Raw genomic sequence first — 21,409 nt, forward strand, 5'->3', positions numbered from 1 at the left:
TTTTGTTTACACAAAGGAACATACTTCTCTGCAGTGACAGGCTGTGTGTTTCCCACCTAGGCCTTCAGTGATGTCCTACTTATTAGTCCGACTTTAATGAATACCCCTCAAAATACCATAATTTATGTCACCACATGACCACGGCTGGAGAAATGCTATACAGAAACACACTTGTGCACTACTGGGCATTGAATCACCAACAGTGTACAAAACAGGCTATATTTCGGCACATTTAAAAATCAATGAACCCGCATCAGCATTTAAAACATACCTCACGTGGTACTGTAAAAATATATAATAATTGTAAAGAACATATTAAATGTAGAAAAATAAATAAATTAAATATTTGAACTTTTTCTTTGTGAGTTAAAAAAGTGAGAACCGATGATTTCTCCGTTGGCCGGGTATGGCTCTGGTGCCTTTTCCTGCTTTTCGCAAATTACAACTTGTGATTGGATTCTCACTTGGGAGTGACAAGTAAAAATCCAATCACAGTCACGTTCAACGTAGGGTTACCTAGAAGGGCTTCTGTCAACAACTCATGATCTGAATGGCTATTACAACTGTCTATCCGGCTGAGCTCATACAGCCCTGGCAACAAGCTGAATTCTAAGGGTGTAACGGTACGTGTATTTGAATTTAACCGTTTCGGTACGGGGGTTCCGGTTCGGTTCGGAGGTGTACCGAACGAGTTTCCACACAGACATATTAAGTAGCGTAACGCACGTTGTGTAAACAATGCACACCGAGGCACAACACACGGCATGCTAGCAGCTAACGGGCTACAATAGACTGACCATACGTCCTCTTTTCACCGGACATGTCTTCTTTTGCGGAGCTGTCAGGGCGGAGTTTCTTAAATGCCTCAAATGTCCGGCATTTTGAGTTAGGGTTGCGTGTATTTTCAATGTACGTTCAGGGTTAAGAAGGGGTTAAAAACAAAACAAATTGTGCGCGCAGCAGCATTCTTGAGGGAGGGGCAGAGACAGAGAGAGCGAGAGAGTTATGATAAACGCGCATGCGTCGCCAGGCTCTGCTTTTTATCCATTGATTTATCAGATTTAATTTTTTGTTATCTAGAGCAGGGGTGTCAAAAGTGTGCCATTTGCGGCCCACAGCTAACGTTTTAAAGGCCCACGGCACATTCTAAAAATACTATTAAAATAAACAAAAACATAACAAAAGTGAAATAAAAAAAACTTAAAGGTTAAATGTAATTTAGAAAAAGTTGCAATGTTGACTAATAAAACAAAGCTGTTTTTTTTTTCTTTCAAACTGTCATTGCTCAAAACATAATATTGAGTCAAAATCAATGTTATTATGAATTACTGACCTATCCAAGGTTCCCATTACTTCACATCAAATATTCCACTAAGAAAAATATTTTTGGTGGAAGATTTTGCAAATTTGGTAAATAAATAACCCAAAAATGTATATTTTGTTGTTTTCTTACTGTACCGAAAATTAACCGAACCGTGACCTCTAAACCGAGGTACGTACCGAACCGAAATTTTTGTGTACCGTTACACCCCTACTGAATTCTGATTGGATAAAAGCTCTAACATAAAAACAAACAACCCTGGGGCCGAATAAGACATGAAGAGAATATGATGAATACTTTATGGAAAGTAGATTAAAATGAACTTTTATTAATCTATGATCATGATTTATGTTAGGCCAGCAGAGAAGGCCTTGCTGGCCCTAACGGCACACTCTCTCTGACATTATTATTCACAGGTTACACAAAGAATATGAATGCAAGTGCATTCTTTGTAGCTGCAGTGTTGCGATCTATTTGGGCTTTCTTATCACTCGCTAAGTTGGCAACACTGAGCAGGAAAACGATGCTACGGAAAGACTCAGACTGTCCCATGTTTTTTCAGGTATAGCATCATGCTCCAGTGTTGGGACCCCGATCCAGAGCTGCGGCCTAACTTTGCCACGCTGGTGTCGGCCGTCACCACCATTCTGTCGGGCCTGGAGGGAGAGCACTACATCAGTCTGAACGTCACGTATGTAAACATGGACCAGCCACGGCCCTACCCAGCTCTTACCGAATCTGCTGATGAATACGACTCGACTGATGTCGAAGACTCGGGCTCAGTCTCGTCCTGATGGAACTAACTAGCATCAGGGCAACACACCCTGTGTGTGTGTGTGTGTGTGTGTGTGTGTGTAGCGTTGTCAAAGACTTCCACAGCACACCCAAGCACTTAAGGTGAAAAGGCGTCACTTAAGAGCTGATGTGAGCCTCCAAACTGAACTTTAAAACGGTAGCAAATCATGTCTACAAATATATTTGTTTATTTCTAACATGTTGTCCTCATGTCTAGCTAGTATGGGCCATGTCTCATATTTCAATGTTATAAGCCACATTATTCATTGTTTTGTAGACACACCATATGCGACATGGACTTACCACAACATTTGGTGCATCTCATCTTAATGTTCTGGCGTGTAGCATTGCTTGGTTACAATATTTTTGTTGTCATACCTCAACTTACAAGCCTAATTGGTTCTGTGACAGCGCTCTTAACCCAAGCACATTATTTTGTATTGATTTGATAGAAAAAAACAATACAATAGAATGTACTGCAAACAACTATAGTAGTTGTATGAAGTAATATAGTAATAATGTACAGCATTTACCTTGGAGAGTAGTCTCCTACGGTATCTCCTTCCAGCGGATTTTCCGTCAAACACACCATCAGCAGTTTCTCCATATTTTCATGGATACATGTCTGCCGTTTAGATATTATTTTAACATTCCTGACTGGCATTAGATTCTGCATTATGCTTCAGTACGGTGCAGACTAGCATCGGCAAGTTGGCAACACGCTCGGTCATGTATTTGATTATTTCGTTTTTAAATTGAATGAATATCCTCTGTTTCGTCTCAGCACGGTCTTTTACCAGGCATGTAAAATGTCTGGGAAAACTCGAAAATCTGCTTTTTTAAACAATAATTTTCGTGTTTTTTTTATGAAATATCAAAAAAACAAAAACGATCCAAACAAAATTTGTTGAACGCTCGCCTCAGCTGCAGGTACTCGCTCTTCCTCTTGTCTAAATGCCGCACAGGACAGGGAGACGATCAGGAGCACCAAAGCAAGCTCGTTTGCTCTCCACTTTGCTGCTAATCATACTTGGATGATCACAATCCAAACACTGTTAGTGTTTATTAGTAGCCAGCGAGAAGGTATATTTTTGATGTGACTGATGTAAACAGAGGTCACAACACTGTAAGTATATTACCCTAGAGGGCGTGGCTACAGAATAGAGTTGCCAAATGGGAAACGTTTTTTTGAGTTCTTTGCATGCATGTTATAGAATGATAGATTACATTTTCATTGATAATAATTAGAGATGTCCGATAATATAAGGCTGCCGATATTATCGGCCGATAAATGCTTTAAAATGTAATATCGGAAATTATCGGTATCTGTTTCAAAAAGTAAAATTTATGACTTTTTAAAACGCAGTTGTGTACACGGACGTAGGGAGAAGTACAGAGCGCCAGTAAACCTTAAAGGCACTGCCTTTGCGTGCCGGCCCAATCACATAATATCTACGGCTTTTCACACACACACACAAGTGAATGCAAGGCATACTTGGTCAACAGCCATACAGGTCACACTGAGGGTGGCCGTATAAACAACTTTAACACTGTTACAAATATGCGCCACACTGTGAACCCACACCAAACAAGAATGACAAACACATTTCGAGAGAACATCCGCACCGTAACACAACAGAACAAATACCCAGAACCCCTTGCAGCACTAACTCTTCCGGGACGCTACAATATACACCCCCCGCTAACCCCCCTAACCTCCTCATGTCATACATTGTTTAATGCATCCAGCGGGGCATCACAACAAAATTAGGCATATGTTGCGTTTGGACCAGATGTTCCTCCCAGGGAATTTAAGTTGCTGGTCACTCCCAAGTTCTTTTGATGACACATAAGCTGAGTTCAATTTGACCACCAGACAGAATGGGTATTTTGTGATTTACTTTCAAAGCTTTGAAGATAAATGTGAGACCAATCCAGTACAGCAAGCGTTCAGTAGCGCAGCTAAAATGATCTAATCTAAAATACGGAAACCTTCTCTTCTATATGTGTTTCTCGCTCCCATCCTCGTTGTCCCTCCCTCCAGCCCGAACACATGCCTATTGTCCTCCTCAGCTGGACACAGGAACAGATAAGGGAAAGGAGTTATAGCTACTCCCTGCATACCAAAGCTTCAAGGTTGGCACACAGTACTTGCAGACAACCAAAAGAGAACAAATGGAAGAACACTAGCTGTTTTGTAATATGACTATGAAAATAAAGAAGTAACACTTAGATATGGATGTATGTAAATATCTGCCTCCGTCACATAATAATGTGTTAATTCCACAACTGTATATATCGGTATCGATTGATATCGGAATCAGTATTTAAGAGTTGGACAATATCGGAATATTGGATATCGGCAAAAAAGCCATTATCAGACATCTCTAATAATAATGTGAGAAATTATCTCCTACAAAACAAAAAAACTATTTGGTACATTCCATGGGACATGCAAGTGTCAAAAAGACAACCTAAAGAGGTTGGTAGATGAGAATGAATCTAAAGGTAAAATATATTGTAGAGATGGACCCATCTGCAAGAAATGTAGTCATGATTTTCAAAATATTCTTTTGGAGCTTGCGTGGCAGCACTTTATGTTTTTTTTTCTTTCCTTTTTTCCCTCAAAGGGTGCTCACATGCCTGTTCACACTCACTTGGAAAAACAAAGTTATGTTCATTTATAGCTACAAGCTAATGCCACCGAATAAGACCGGATCGTTTGGTTGAATTTATGAGGTTCACTGCGACATTTGCTTGCAACTCACTTGCAACTTAAAGCATAACAAATAACTGAAAACACTTGAGGTATGATGCAAGAACATTAAACTACAAGCACAATATCAAACATGGTTACAGACAGCGTTTGTATTCAATCTTATGCACGTGTATCTTATATTGTGGCCATGAGGTGTTCAGTTCAATTCCTCCCAGTTTGCAACAGTACCTCACAAATAGCACACCAACAAACTATGAAATATAAGCTGGTTTTGCTTTTCTACACTCTGAGACTTTATGTCCTGATTTGAATTATTCTGCATGAATTGTCGTGTGTACTTTGGATCACACCTACAATATGTACCATGTTGTTCCAAAAGCTAAATCTAATGCTGCTTGGATTGACCAAATGTCTTTGAGACAGTGTCGTAAATTAAAATATTTATTTGTTTATAATTTTGTTATTGATGTGATAGGTCCAGCGCCCCCCGCAACCCCGAAGGGAATAAGCGGTAGAAATGGATGGATGGGGCAGCACGGTGGAGCAGGGGTTAGTGCGTCTGCCTCACAATACGAAGGTCCTGAATAGTCGTGAGTTCAATCCCGGGCTCGGGATCTTTCTGTATGGAGTTTGCATGTTCTCCCCGTGACTGCGTGGGTTCCCTCCGGGAAATCCGGCTTCCTCCCACCTCCAAATACATGCACCTGGGGATAGGTTGATTGGCAACACTAAATTGGCCCTAGTGTGTGAATGTGAGTGTGAATGTTGTCTGTCTATCTGTGTTGGCCCTGCGATGAGGTGGCGACTTGTCCAGGGTGTACTCCGCCTTCCGCTCGATTGTAGCTGAGATAGGCTCCAGCGCCCCCCGCGACCCCGAAGGGAATAAGCGGTAGAAAATGGATGGATGGATGGATGGGTTTTTTCCTCCCCTGCACACTTGAGACATATTTAATGTTATGTGTGGCCGCTAGAGGTCAGCATTGCATTGGCATAGCAGCAGAAAAGAAAAAAACACAAATATAGCTTTTTTTTTTTACCTTTTACAAAATAGAAATAAAATGTGTTTTATTTTTAATATGCGACCCCTCGGTGGAAGAAAGCCCGACATACGGCATTAAGAACAAACTTGAGGCACTGCCAATTAGGCATACTTTCCTTTTTTCTATCCCGCCCATATGTTTTGCCCTTAGGATTTGGCAGAAGGAGACTACTACGTTCCCCATTAAAAGAGCAGATGAAACCATCGCTGTCGACAAACAATATGTCAATCCCTCCTAAAAATCACCTGAGTCTCTGTGCCAACCACATATCCCTCCAACAAGGAGCACACGTCTCCCACAACAAAGTCAGAAGGAAGTAAACATCCTAGGATTCTGCCATGAATGCGGTGGGGCCTCTTTGATAACCAGAAAGAGACGGAGATGTCAGAGTGTGAGCGTGCTTCTGTGTCTCTTCCCTCTGCTACGTTATCTGGGGGCAATAATAAAAAAAAAAAATAGAAGTGCACTCGGCTGTGTGAGCGTCTCAAAGCTTCTGAGCTGAGTTCACCATAAGGTCTTAACTGTATAGTGGGGGGCCTTTGATGTCTTATCTTATCCACAATAACGTTCCCTCTTTTCTCGCGCCAGTGTGACGAGCTCCCTTAAAATCAGCAGTCTATGGAACGAGGCCGTCCGAGTTGAAGTCTGTAAGTGTTGTACTGTAAGTGTTTATAATGGCAGCATTGACTGTTGTCATTAGCCACTGGAAGTGTACCCTGTTAAAGGGCCCCTGTTATACGAACACTTAGGTCAGGGGTCGGCAACCCAAAACATTGAGAGCCAAAAAAAAAAAACAAATCTGTCTGGAAAAGTCTTATTAAATGATTCTTAAAAAGAAAGCAACACATGATGTAAGTGTCTATATTAGCTATAGTAGCTTACTATCAAAATTACTTTAAAAAGGCTTAGCTGGCCACATGCGTGGACAGCACCTTTTAGCTCTTATTTCCAAAATTGTGTACACTACTGAATTGGGGTCTTATGGCCCTTATGTGGACACTTATACTGCCATCTGGTGGTGTCAGAAGAGTATAACATACAATGGAATTTGGGGGGAAAAAAAGTGTAAAAATAAGAATTAGCATGTCACTAAACATGAAGTACATGTTTGTTACTTATGGACTAAGTACATCATATCAAATGATGATTCTTAGTTTTTATTCTAATTAGGGTTCAATAAGCCCAAATAGCAAAGAGAGAGAAAAAAAAGAAAGCATGTAAACAAACAGCTTGGGCCTTAATTTAAAAGACTTGTATAAGTGTTCTAATGAAGACAACACATGATGTAAGTGTCTATATTAGCTATAGTAGCCTACTATCAAAATTACTTTAAACGTCTTATATAAGTGATCTAATGAAGACAACACATGATGTAAGTGTCTATATTAGCTATAGTAGCCTACTATCAAAATTACTTTAAAAGTCTTATATAAGTGTTATAATGAAGACAACACATGATGTAAGTGTCTATATTAGGTAAAGTAGCCTCAAATCAAAATTACTTTAAAAGACTTACATCATGTGTTGTCTTCATTATAACGCTTATATAAGTGTCTATATTAGCTATAGTAGCCTACTATCATAATGACTTGAAGACTTATATAAGTGTTATAATGAAGACAAGACATGATGTAAGTGTCTATATTAGCTATATTAGCCTACTATCAAAATGACTTTAAAAGACTTACATCATGTGTTGTCTTCATTATGACGCTTATATAAGTGTCTATATTTGTTATAGTAGCCTACTATCATAATGACTTGAAGACTTATATAAGTGTTATAATGAAGACAACACATGATGTAAGTGTCTATATTAGCTAAAGTAGCCTACTATCAAAATTACTTTAAAAGACTTACATCATGTGTTGTCTTCATTATAACGCTTATATAAATGTCTATATTAGCTATAGTAGCCTACTATCAAAATGACTTTAAAAGACTTATATAAGTGTTATAATGAACATGATGTAAGTGTCTATATTGGCTATATTAGCCTACTATCAAAATGACTTTAAAAGTCTTATATAAGTGTTATATGAAAGCAACACATGATGAAAGTGTCTGTATTAGCTGTATTAGCCTACTATCAAAATGACTTTAAAAGACTTATATAAGTGTTATAATGAAAGCAACACATGATGTAAGTGTCTATATTAGCCTACTATCAAAATGACATTATAAGACTTATATAAGTGTTATAATGAAGACAACACATGATGTAAGTGTCTATATTAGCTGTATTAGCCTACTATCAAAATGACTTTAAAAGACTTATATAAGTGTTATAATGAAGACAACACATGATGTGTCTATATTAGCCTACTATCAAAATGACTCTAGAAGACATATACGTGTTGTAATGATGTTATTAGCTATATTAGCCTACTATCAAAATGACTATGTGTCGCAGGCTGAAGCAAATCTTCGTTGACAGAAATGTTGAAATTTCATATTTATTCTACACATTTTTACAACATTGGAAAACATCTTAATTTCCCCTCGGGGGATTAATAAAGTACTTCTGATTCTGATTCTTAAATCAGAGGCTTCTCAGAGGGTGATATAACTCCTGGAAATGACTGTTTTAGAATAGACAAAGGTATAGATGTGTGTGTCCAAGTTAAAGGAAACCGCAAGCTGTCTTCTTCTAATGGATACGATCTTTGGCAAGTTCGGTAATGTTTGCTGTGGTCTGGGTCAAATGCAGAGAACAATTTCGCCACACCTAGTGTGTGTGTGTGACAATCATTGGTACTCTAACTTTAACACACAAACAACTCAGAAATGCAGCCAATATTACATACATATAATATGTCATGAGACATGCAGCTAACTAAATTATATACAAAGGATAAAAGTAAAGGATATAAAATGAGCTCAAATATACCTACAAGTGAGGCATAATGATGCAATATGTACATACAGCTAGCCTAAATAGCATGTTAGCATGGATTAGCTTGCAGTCATGCATTGACCAAATATGCCTGGTTAGCATTCCAACAAGTCAATAACATCAACAAAGATCACGCACAGCAAAAAACGTTTGGTGGACAAAATGAGACAAAGAAGGAGTGGAAGATTTTACATGTAAACAAACAGTCACAGTCCACACTATGGTGAGTTCAAGAACCGCCAAAATTAGTAGGACAAAACGATGTTCACCAAAGACATGGCTAGCTAGCTAGGCTGCAGTGTTGTAGCTACTTCAAAATCACTAATCCTGGTCTCCATGGCGACAAATAAAGTTTGTTTCATACAAGTATCATCCCTGCAGGACGAGGAATAGCTAAACATGCTTCACTACACACCGTAGCTCACTGGCGTCACTATGTAAACACACGCCATGGTTGGATCTACAACGTAACATCCACTGTAATGATACCAAGTTCAGGAGCGTATTTAGTCGATACTACTATGATTACATCAATATTTTTTATCGTCGCACAATCGTTTTTTCTTTTTTTTAAATGTATATTATGTTCATAAACTCAGGAAATATGTCCCTGGACACATGAGGACTTTGAATATGACCAATGTATGATCCTGTAACTAAATTCCTAAATTTGTGGTATCATCCAAAACTAATGTTAAGTATCAAACAACAGAAGAATAAGTAATTATTACATTTTAATAAAAGTGTATATAGAACATGTTGAAACGGGGGGAAAAAACAGATATTAACAGTAACTGAACAAGTAGATTATTAATCCATTTTTACAGCTTGTCCCTCATAATTTTGACAACATAAAATGGAAAATGACACAATATGTTACTGCATATGTCAGCAGCTAAATTAGGAGCCTTTGTTTGCTTACTTACTACTAAAAGACAAGTTTTCTAGTATGTTCACTATTTTATTTAAGGACAAACTTGCAATAAGAGACATATGTTTAATGTACCCTAAGAGTTTTTGTTAAAATAAAGCCAATAATGCAATTTTTTGTGGTCCCCTTTATTTAGAAAAGTACCGAAAAGTCTCGAAATACATTTTGTAAGGGGACTAAAATATTGATATCAGGACACCACTACTGCCTAGTATGTGTTTTGGTAGCGTCTTCATCCCGAATCATGATATTTTCACGCATGATTTAAAGAATGAGCAAATATGGCTGCCAGATGCATTGTTGCAAGTTGTAGCAATACAACTAGAGAAGGTGTCTGTCATGATCTAGTTAGTTATTTTCCGGTGTCATTTACTGTTCTGGTACTTCGACTTTCTATTTGTAGTGTTGTAGTTCCTGCTTAGTTCTTACAGGGTTTGCTGCACCTCCAATTTCTGTTTTGTTTCTCACCAGCGCACCTGTTGTCTATTAGTAATTAGGCCCATTTAAGTTCCTTCTGGTTTACCTGTCAGGCACTGGATTATTGTCTTGTGTCACTGTTTGCCTTTCTGCCTTTCTACTTGGCACCAGACTGCTGTTCGTTACCTTCTGTTTTTTTCCCAGTTTAATTTAACTGCACATCACCATCTGTCTCTGCATCTTGGGGTCACGGCAAGCTTGTCCATGTGCAACCGGGATAGGATCAGCCTGCATACATTTCCAATATGATGAGAATATGTGGAACATATGAACCTCTCCAGTCAAAATGGGACGAACCAAGCCGGTAAAGTGTAATTTGCAGCGACCATTTGAGTGATTCTGACTTTGAAGAAGAAAGGTGTGGAGAGAGAGTGTGATCAGCGCGCCTGCAGGAGCAAAGGTCACCGCCTCTGTCCATGGTGATGAAGACAGAGCACCATCAGACAGGGGCGTGGCATGTGCTGACGGCAAGACACAGCTGGTAGGTGATTAGATTTCACAGGTGGTACGTGTTAATCTAATCATCTGTTGTCTTTAACAGTAAGCGGCCGGGAGAGGTATGGATGTGGCTGAAAAGTCATGTTCTGGGAGAAGGAAACAGTGGATAAAACATATGAGAATTAAACCTTTGTTAAAACCTGCAAGCTTGGATCCTGTGAAGTGTCTGTCAGTGGGACCGCTAGGAAGCGACTTCCACAAAATGTTTTGGTCAAAAAATGACTCAAGCCAAATACGATCCTGAAAATGAGGAGCACCCTTGAAGGGAGAAAGACTGAGTCAGAACCTGTAGGAAAATGGAGAAAGAAGAGCAGACCCAGCGCTCAAAAACGAGAGATAAAGAAGGTAAGCTGCTAGTATTCTATTGTGCGTCCTTTTCTACTGATGTTTTCTTCAAAAAGCTTCAGAAAATGCGGAAAGGGCAAGTTTTTCTGCAGTTGCAGGAACCGGTTAGCCTCAGCTTCAGGTTCGAAACAGTACAAACGTCACACGCCTCATCTATAAAGCTTGCGTACGCACCAAACCGGGCAGAAAGGTTGTGCAAGTATGTGGTCTCTAAAAATTAGTTCTGTCAAAGTTAACGCGATATTGACAAGTGGTGCTTTAAATGGGTCAATGAAAAAGGAGGATTGCCTCCAAATTCTTCAAGACAACCTAAAATCATCAGCTCGGAGGTTGGGTCTTGGGCGCAGTTGGGTGTTCCAACAGGACAATGACCCCAAGCACACGTCAAAAGTGGTAAAGGAATGGGTAAATTAGGATAGAATGAAGGTTTTAGAATGGCCTTCCCAAAGTCCTGACTTAAACGTGTGGACAATGCTGAAGAAACAAGTCCATGTCAGAAAACCAACAAATTTAGCTTAACTGCACCAATTTTGTCAAGAGTTGTCAAAAATTCAACCAGAAACTTGTGAATGGCTACCAAAAGCGCCTTATTGCAGTGAAACTTGCCAAGGGACATGTAACCAAATATTAACATTGCTGTATGTATACTTTTGACCCAGCAGATTTGGTCCCATTTTCAATAGACCCATAATAAATTCATAAAATAACCAAACTTCATGAATGTTTTTTGTGACCAACAAGTATATGGTCCAATCACTCTATCACAAAAAAATAAGAGTTGTAGAAAGTATTGGAAATTCAAGACAGCCATGAAATTATGTTCTTTACAAGTGTATGTAAACTTTTGATCACGACTGTGTATATATATATATATATATATATATATATATAGTGTCGTTATTATTGGCTGATTTTGCCTTTTGCTCATTGGGCTTCTTACTGTTTCCCCAAATTTTGCTGGTATTTTGTGTTGTTGTTTTTTGTAATGTGCCTAGGGCCAATGACAATTGTTGCGTCTGACCAGTCTTCCTCTCAGGGAATTAAAGTCACTGGTCAATCCCAAGTTCTTTCAGATGACATATATGTTGAGTAAGAAGGACCATCAAGACAGAATAGGAATATTATCAAGTTTTACTAAAACTTTAGGAGACCAGTCCTTACAAATGCGCTAATACCAGCATCCAGAAGTAATCTGAAAATCAAACAGAAAGAGACAACTTATTGAATACGAAAACAGCCCCCACCCTGCCCAGAAAGGAATACAGCCTCTTTGTTCTAATACTGATAAGGTAAAAAGGGAGTATGCTATACTCCCACATTCCAACCCTTCAAGGTAAAGCACAGAGTTTACTTGCGGACATAAGATACAAGCAAAAAGAGTACACATGGGAAAATATTAGCTGCTTTAAACATGACTATGAATAAAGAAAGAACTCTTAAAAATATATGCATTCTCCACAATCTAGACACGGGCTACAGGTGGCCACTGTGCCGCACTTTCGGCACCCCTGCTGTAGAAGCTAACTGTTTATAGCCACTAGTCTTAGTACCGTAGTATATTTGGTTTTACGTCAGCACCGGAAGTAATAAAATCAGATATTCACCTGGCGGGTTTTTCCTGTGTGATAAAAGAGGAAAATAAATGAGTTAGTCCTTCTTTAGCTGCCGCCTTGTTTTATCATATATTACTGCCTTTTGCGCATGTAAATGTTTACTTTTGTTTTCACAATAAATGAACACAAAATCCGTACTTTGGGGCAATGTTCACAGAGTCTCGTATGCTTTCCGTCGCAGGCGAGTGATGGCGGTCATGGACCTGTGGTTGAGGGAAGAGTTGTTTGATGTTGGATGCTGGAAAATGTTCGATTTGTTGCAACAGTGAGACATTCAGTCATTGTTGCCGCGTGATGATTTATGAGCACGTCGTGCAACACAAGCGGGTGTGGAGAGTGGCTGGATGTGAGGCTGAAGAGAGAGAGGCAGGGGCTTACGGGCGTTCAGCGGCCTGTTTGCGGGTCTGTTGGTCATTCTCTGGGTGGGAGTGTCACCGATGTCATATCAATACTTTTTTTTTTTTCTTAATATTTTCGCAATCGACTGTTAAGGTCCCAAAAATCGAGTGTGGCGTCCCCTATTTTAGATGATAAATCAGATAAGAGGATTTAGCCATGAATCTAGAAATTGTTCATCTGTGACATTCAATTTATACATGGGGATGGAGACAACCGCACAGTGTCTGCAGGGATACTTTTCCTTGTTAACCCTTCATGTGCATCATGATTAATTCTTCATCTAAACGGGAAGATATGGACATTGTATCAGTCGTCATCGAAGTAAGAGCAGATATTGTACAGTGAGTGATTGTTTTATTATGTTTGTAGTTTGTATTTCATGTTTAGCACTTAGCAATACTACTACATGATGCATAGTGTTTCACTAAAGCTGGATCTGTTTAGCAGAGCTTCTAAAACTTGTAGCTCATCCTCTTTATATTCAGGATTAGAGATGTCCGATAATGGCTTTTTTGCCGATATCCGATATTCCGATATTGTCCAACTCTTAATTACCGATTCCGATATCAACCGATACCGATATATACAGTCGTGGAATGAACACATTATTATGCCTAATTTTGTTGTGATGCCCCGCTGGATGCATTAAACAATGTAACAAGGTTTTCCAAAATAAATCAACTCAAGTTATGGAAAAAAATGCCAACATGGCACTGCCATATTTATTATTGAAGTCACAAAGTGCATTATTTTTTTTAACATGCCTCAAAGCAGCAGCTTGGAATTTGGGACATGCTCTCCCTGAGAGAGCATGAGGAGGTTGAGGTGGGCGGGGTTGGGGGGGGACGGGGTAGGGAAGGTAACTACAGTTTATAACCTTGTCAAATGATATGAAAGCATGTGTTAATCACAATGATTATTATTCATTTAACACATACACTTTAGGGTTAGATCAGGCTGATTAAAAAAATAAATACTTAACTGTCTGTTAGAATAATTGTTTCTAAATTATCACAAAAAACTGTTACATTGAGTTCTGTCAAGTAAGAAGACAAAAGCTGTCTTTGAAACCTACCAAGAAGAATGCTCGTAAAACTCCACTGTGTAAGGGGGAGAGCCACGTGAAGGGTTTTCCGTTTTCTCTCATGTATGGTAATCAACAGACGGATGTTGTTCTGGCCCAAGGACTTCAAAGCAGAGCGATGACAGGATCTGCCCAATTTCCAGGCGACCTCTTTTTGAACTATTTTACAAACTCTTTTTGAACTGACCTTTTCTGTGAATTGTTTACAACCTTTTCTGTGAACTTTTTGCGACCTTTGTCCTTTGGAAACAGCCGTGGCCATGTGGTCGGGGAGGGTCCAAAATAAAAGAAGGAGGCATACAATCTTTTGGCAGAGCGTGCTGGAGATTGTAGAAGGATGCAATGTCCGGGCGACTCTCCTCAATATATGGAGTCCAAATTGAATTCTGTCTCGGTTTAATTCTTTGCCTCTTGTCTTGTTTAATAGATGTCATCAGTGTTTGAACCTGACACTGACCTATCCAAACATGGCGTCCATTGGTTGTTATCCTTGTAACAGCACATGCGAGGGTCAACCTCAGTGTTCTGGGAAGTGAAAAAAGTGCACAGCAATGATATCGTATAGCACTGAATATGCAATTATTCAAATTGTCGTGGTTTGGAACAAAACATTTACTGTCCTTGGGTCATCTCAACTTAATTAGAAGTTCTCTTCTCTGTGTCACTGGCCTTCATGTAATATTCAACAGGTCATTACGGCTGTCCTTCCGTGAAGAACACACTTGGAGGAATATAGATAAGTACAATGTTAGTGCAGGTTTTCTTCCGCGTAGCCAAGGTGCAGATAATGAGAGTCAAACTGAACTATGGCCAGAGGTGACTGACATGAATATTACGGTCGTATTAAAAACATTTTCCGACGGTAATTTGATGTTGATGCAGCAAGCGCTGTTTGGGCACGCTTTTCTTCTTTATAGCTAATCAAACTGATGTGAGCTGCCCTGAAAAGATTTAAGGAGAGGATTGCAAAAAAAACCAAAAAAACAAGAAGGCAAACTACCGTAAATATTCCTGGAGCCAAATAAACATTGTGGAAATATTACTCATAATACATCACAGCACTTGGAGTATATCACATTAATGATATACTGTTTTTTTTGTTTTATCTTAAAAGCTGCAGAGGAAAGCTCCTCCTCCTGTACCTTTTTAGAAAGAATGCACAATATAATAGAAATTACTACTGACACTTCATATGTATTGTCTTCTTTAAATTTGTTTTCAGGGTCAGCGCAAGTTCACCTATGCAAATTAAGTTCATCCGTTGTTACGCCATCAAATTATGATGCCCTCTGGTTACAGCTTGATTCCAAATATTCATGCCATCTCTTGTTGAATATTCTATTTTGTCTAAAGCAGGGGTGTCAAACGTACGGTCCGTGGGATGAGTTTGCTAAGTATAAAAATGAGCAAAAAGTTTTGAATGAAAGAAACTGCTGTTCTAAATGTGTCCACTAGATGTCACAATAGCAATTCTTTGTATCTTTGTAGATGATGCTACATATGTACAAAAAAAATAAACCACATATTAGTGCACCAGTCGAGGAAAGCTACATAATTAGATTTTGATATTTTTACTTTATCTTGATAGATTGAAAATTAACACCAATGAGTTGACTGATGAACATTTATCACATTTATTCAGAATGTATAAGAAAAAACAAATAAAGGTAGAATACTATTAACCGCAACATGCAAGTATAAAAAAAAAACCCAACAACATTATGATTTGTACATTTTCAGAATGTGCTTGTTCTATTTTTAAACAAAAAAAACAATCTGAAGTTGTATTTATTTTTAAGTTATTGTGCCGTGATTTTACCAGTCCGGTCCACTTGGGAGTAGATTTTTCTCCATGTGGCCCCCCCCATCTAAAATGAGTTTGACACCCCTGGTCTAGGGCCACACGGTGGAAGAGGGGTTAGTGCATCTGCCTCACAATACGAAGGTCCTGAGTAGTCGTGAGTTCAATCCCGGCCTCGGGATCTTTCTGTGTGGAGTTTGCATGTTCTCCCCGTGACTGCGTGGGTTCCCTCCGGGTACTCCGGCTTCCTCCCACCTCCAAAGACATGCACCTGGGGATAGGTTGATTGGCAACACTAAATTGGCCCTAGTGTGTGGATGTGAGTGTGAATGTTGTCTGTCTATCTGTGTTGGCCCTGCGAAGAGGTAGCGACTTGTCCAGGGTGTTCACCGCCTTCCGCTCGATTGTAGCTGAGATAGGCTCCAGCGCCCCTCGCGACCCCAAAAGGGAATAAGCGGTAGAAAATGGATGGATGGACCCCTGGTCTAAAGATTGATGTACATACAAACACTACAAGTGAGCAATACCCAACCCGCTTATTCCCTGTGGGATCGCGGGGGGCGCTGGAGCCTATCTCAGCTACAATCGGGCGGAAGGCGGGGTACACCCTGGACAAAATATTCTATATAAATACTCGATAAGTACACAGTGATACTGTATATTGCAGGGCTGTCAAGTGATTAGTTTTTTTTGTTTTTTTTAAATCGGATTAATCACAGGTTATTATTTGCTTCCATAAATAAAAGTTGCCTAAGAAAATATCCCAACAATTGTATTCAAATGCAATTTAGTAGTTAGAATGTCATACAGGAACGTTTTTTAAATGATTTAGTGAACTGCAAGTCATTAATTTGCTCAAAACTTGGTAAGTAGAGTAAGAATTAAGTGCACATTTTAAAATTCTCTGCAATATTAAAGCTAACTAGGTACAGATGTACAGTATATTAATAAATAATGTAATAAAGACATCCTAAAAGAAGTTTACATAGTGCAACATTTACATCTGCATTTACTCTTCCTTAGTTTAACCAGATGTTTAAACAAATGTAAGCCATTTTTAATTTTGTAGGCGCGGTTGGACCAGATGTGAGGTGTTGCGCTGTTATTGTGTAGCCGGAAGTGTGTGTGTGTGTGTGTGTGTGTGTGTGTGTGTGTGTGTGTGTGTGTGTGTGAGAGAAGGTGCCTTGATGAGAAGCCAGTGTGTTGACCAGAGACGTGATGATTGTCAGTAAAGAACGTGCCGGTCGATTCCCTCGTTATGTTCTGTCTTTTCTGCTGGGCTTCATCTAATTACAAAACCTCAGTTGCACAAACAAGCTCACCGTATTTTTCGGACTATAAGGCGCACTTAAAATTATTTCATTTTCTCAAAACTCGACAGTGCGCCTTTATAACCAGGTGAGCCTAATGTACGGCATAATTCTGGTTGTGCTTACTGACTTCGAAGCAATTTTATTTGGTACATGATGTAATAAGTGTGACCAGTAGATGGCTGTCATACATAGGAGATACGTGTAAACTGCAAGATGACGCCAGTAAACAACACCACAACTTTAAATGTTCCATTGTTTCTCTATAATTAATCAAATATAATATTCAGCCTGCTAATCATTCTGGGAAGTGAGGACTCGACCAGAACATGTTATAATAATAATTTACACAATATTTCAGCCAGCAAGAAAAATATAAACATTCAAATACAGTAGCGTAGTAGGCCGTAGTATTCATTAAAAACAAGGCAGAGGGCAACAAATATATTTAATATTGTTGGCCATTGTAACTATTACACACAGTTTGAACAGTAACACTGTGTTTGAATATTTAATTAAGTGATTCTTTGGCGTAATAATGGTACGCGCACCACAGTTTGAGAATCACTGCACAAGATTAATAACACGCAATGGTACAGTTTGCCCACGCTATTTAGCACTTATTTGGATCTTAATACATCAAGCCCGAGATCATTTAATAGTTTGTAGTGTGAAACAGTATATTAAATGCCAAAATAAATTTAAAAAAATAGCAAACCTAAATAGCAAGTAAAAGTATTCTCTGTATGAAACATTTTGCCATTCACCAAGTGCTGAGGCATTGTCTGTCCATCAATACAGTAATGAATGACCAAAAATAGCCTCTAGTGGGACAATAGCTGGCAAAAAGTGGCTGACATAACGCTGGCACTCAGTAAAAAGCAGTATTCCTTCAGCCTTGTGTAATATTCACTTGCAGCAAAACCTAACTTCTTAGACATTGTATAACTCATTTGTGATTTTTGCAACAAGAAAAGTATCTTTATTCATTACACCTTGTTATCAGCTGTTCATTTTGGCCATCATGGAATGTTCTTGGAAAGTGGGAAAGTGATAGAGCATCCAATCTAGCACAATAATAACATTATGGTGGCAGTTAATCAGACACTACATGATGCAGGTGCAAAGCTATTCCACCTCCTGGTAATTTTTTTTTAAATTGATTTTGTTAATTAACTTCAGGCAGGAAACATGAGGCTTTAATTACCAATGTAAAATGAAAAAAATACTGAAACTAGCATACATTTCAAATTAAAGCTATGACGTGTTAGGATTACGCAAATTTTATTCATGCAAGCAAATAACTTCTGATTAATCACAGATCCATAAAAAGTTAAAAAGTTAAAGTACCAATGATTGTCACACACACACAATAGGTGTGGCGAGATTATTCTCTGCATTTGACCCATCACCCTTGATCACCCCCTGGGAGGTGAGGGGAGCAGTGGGCAGCAGCGGTGGCTGCGCCCGGGAATCATTTTTGGTGATTTAACCCCCAATTCCAACCCTTGATGCTGAGTGCCAAGCAAGTGTGAATATTTGATTTAAATATAATCACTTGACAACCATTATATATATATATATATACAGTGGGGCAAAAAAGTATGTAGTCAGCCACCAATTGTGCAAGTTCTCCCACTTAAAATGATGACAGAGGTCTGTAATTTTCATCATAGGTACACTTCAACTGTGAGAGACAGAATGTGAAAAAAAATCCAGGAATTCACATTGTAGGATTTTTAAATAATTTATTTGTAAATTATGGTGGAAAATAAGTTTTTGGTCAATAACAAAAATTCAACTCAATACTTTGTAATATAACCTTTGTTGGCAATAACAGAGGTCAAACGATTACTATAGGTCTTTACCAGGTTTGCACACACAGTAGCTGGTGTTTTGGCCCATTCCTCCATGCAGATCTTCTCGAGAGCAGTGATGTTTTGGGGCTGTCGCCGAGCAACACGGACTTTCAACTCCCTCCACAGATTTTCTATGGGGTTGAGGTCCGGAGACTGGCTAGGCCACTCCAGGACTTTCAAATGCTTCTTACGGAGCCACTCCTTCGTTGCCCGGGCGGTGTGTTTGGGATCATTGTCATGCTGGAAGACCCAGCCACGTTTCATCTTCAAAGCTCTCACTGATGGAAGGAGGTTTTGGCTCAAAATCTCACGATACATGGCCCCATTCATTCTTTCCTTAACACGGATCAGTCGGCCTGTCCCCTTAGCAGAAAAACAGCCCCAAAGCATGATGTTTCCACCCCCATGCTTCACAGTAGGTATGGTGCTCTTGGGATGCAAAGGTGACGGCTGTAACGATTATCAAATTAATCGTTAGTTGCAGCCCTAATATATATATATATATATATATATATATATATATATATATATATATATAGTTACTTTACAATGGGCCTAATTTTTTTGGCCCATTGCGGCCCCCAAGTCAAATATTTTGGACACCTCTGGTCTGGCTTAGGTGTTGTTGATCTGGACCCCAGGATGCAGGGACGGCAGGCGACGTCCGGGTAAAATGTATTTATGCACAAAACTAAATAGCGCAGCTGGGAAGTGCACAGAAAGCATTGACGCAAATGATCCTAAATGATCATAAAACGCCTCCTTAATTGGCAACCAGGGACAAGTGAGGGAGCCAAGGAAAGTTGTGGATGCGAACAGGGAGTGGGAAACCAAAACAAGAGCGCTGGGCAGGGAATAAATACATAAACTAATAATCAAGTCCTAACTGTCCTGACAATATAATGCTTTCCTGAGTCAGCATGTTGGATGCAAACACCATCAACCTATTTTTATTTCAAACATGCAAATTATAGCTGCTCCGTCCTGACATATTGATGACATAAATATGGGACATTTCCTATGTATCCATCTCTACTTTTCCCATTCATCACCACGTGTCTCATTTCCACCGCGATGACGTGCATATGATTTGCGCGTCATGTTGAAGGCATCAATCTTGAATGTCTCCCCAGGGATGGGCCTGTCTCTCAGCATGCTCTGCTCACTCATCATAATCAGCAACCGGCGCCCTAGAGACAACTGTCTGACTCCCAACCCGTACGCGCTACGGGACCTTCTTACGGACGTCCCGGCTCACATTAGCATCCATTTTTAAGCAGAGTACAGTACGTGGCCCGGGCACTGCTCGTCAAGGAGCTCAGCCTCCTGTCACAGTGTGGGCTTGCTGAGAGGGATAAGAGCTCTTACGGCTGCGATGTGGAAATAGATGTGCTGTTGTTGCTGCCCACCTCTCCCGGGCCATCTGCAGAGTGGCAGTGCGACCATTACATAAGGCGTTCGCATTATGTTTCTGCTAAGCAGTCCTTCACATCATCATTTCCATTTCTGTCTGGAAAATATTATCTGATTTCGTCACTGTCTACTGGCTGCGACTTTGCGTTTGGGTTTCAGTATTTTTTTTTCTTTTTACCAATATTATGTTCTTCAGTTTAGTTTTGTTTTATTGTAATTATTGACATTACTGTCAGGTTCAAACACTGATGACATCTATTAAAGGTCTACTGAAACGCGATTTTCTTATTTAAACGGGGATAGCAGGTCCATTCTATGTGTCATACTTGATCATTTCGCGATATTGCCATATTTTTGCTGAAAGGATTTAGTAGAGAACATTGACGATAAAGTTCGCAACTTTTGGTTGCTGATAAAAAAGCCTTGCCTGTACCGGAAGTAGCAGACGATATTCGCGTGACGTCACAGGTTGTGGAGCTCCTCACATCTGCACATTGTTTACAATCATGGCCACCAGCAGCGAGAGCGATTCGGACCGAGAAAGCGACGATTTCCCCATTAATTTGAGCGAGGATGAAAGATTCGTGGATGAGGAAAGTGAGAGTGAAGAACTAGAGGGCAATGGGAGCGATTCAGATAGGGAAGATGCTGTGAGAGGCGGGTGGGACCTGATATTCAGCTGGGAATGACTAAAACAGTAAATAAACACAAGACATATATATATACTCTATTAGCCACAACACAACCAAGGCTTATTTTCAATATGCCACAAATTAATCCCGCAAGGTGTTTTTGGGTTCATTGAGGTTACATAATTTTACTTGTTTTGGAAAGTCTTGACAAGTCGAATTTTCTTGTTCTATTGGCAGATAATTTTGCTTAGTTCAAATAAAATACCCCTAATTTTT

At 39.4% G+C, this 21,409-nt stretch overlaps 1 protein-coding gene across 3 annotated transcripts in view; it reads left to right on the top strand.

Annotated features, from left to right (window-relative positions):
* Positions 1-21,409, top strand: part of mst1rb (macrophage stimulating 1 receptor b) — a 104,123-nt gene that overhangs the window by 47,610 nt on the left and 35,104 nt on the right. For 2 of the 3 annotated variants that reach the window (XM_061923909.2, XM_061923910.2), the window contains exon 21: positions 1,884-4,964. In XM_061923909.2, the coding sequence (XP_061779893.2) occupies positions 1,884-2,115 (232 nt within the window). In that variant the 3' untranslated portion in view covers positions 2,116-4,964. Of the gene's footprint in view, positions 1-1,883; positions 4,965-21,409 lie in introns of those variants that run through there. The other variant, XM_061923911.2, reaches the window with a different exon arrangement.

Source organism: Nerophis lumbriciformis, linkage group LG28 (genome assembly GCF_033978685.3).
Source record: "Nerophis lumbriciformis linkage group LG28, RoL_Nlum_v2.1, whole genome shotgun sequence".
In the NCBI taxonomy this organism is placed as follows: domain Eukaryota; kingdom Metazoa; phylum Chordata; class Actinopteri; order Syngnathiformes; family Syngnathidae; genus Nerophis; species Nerophis lumbriciformis.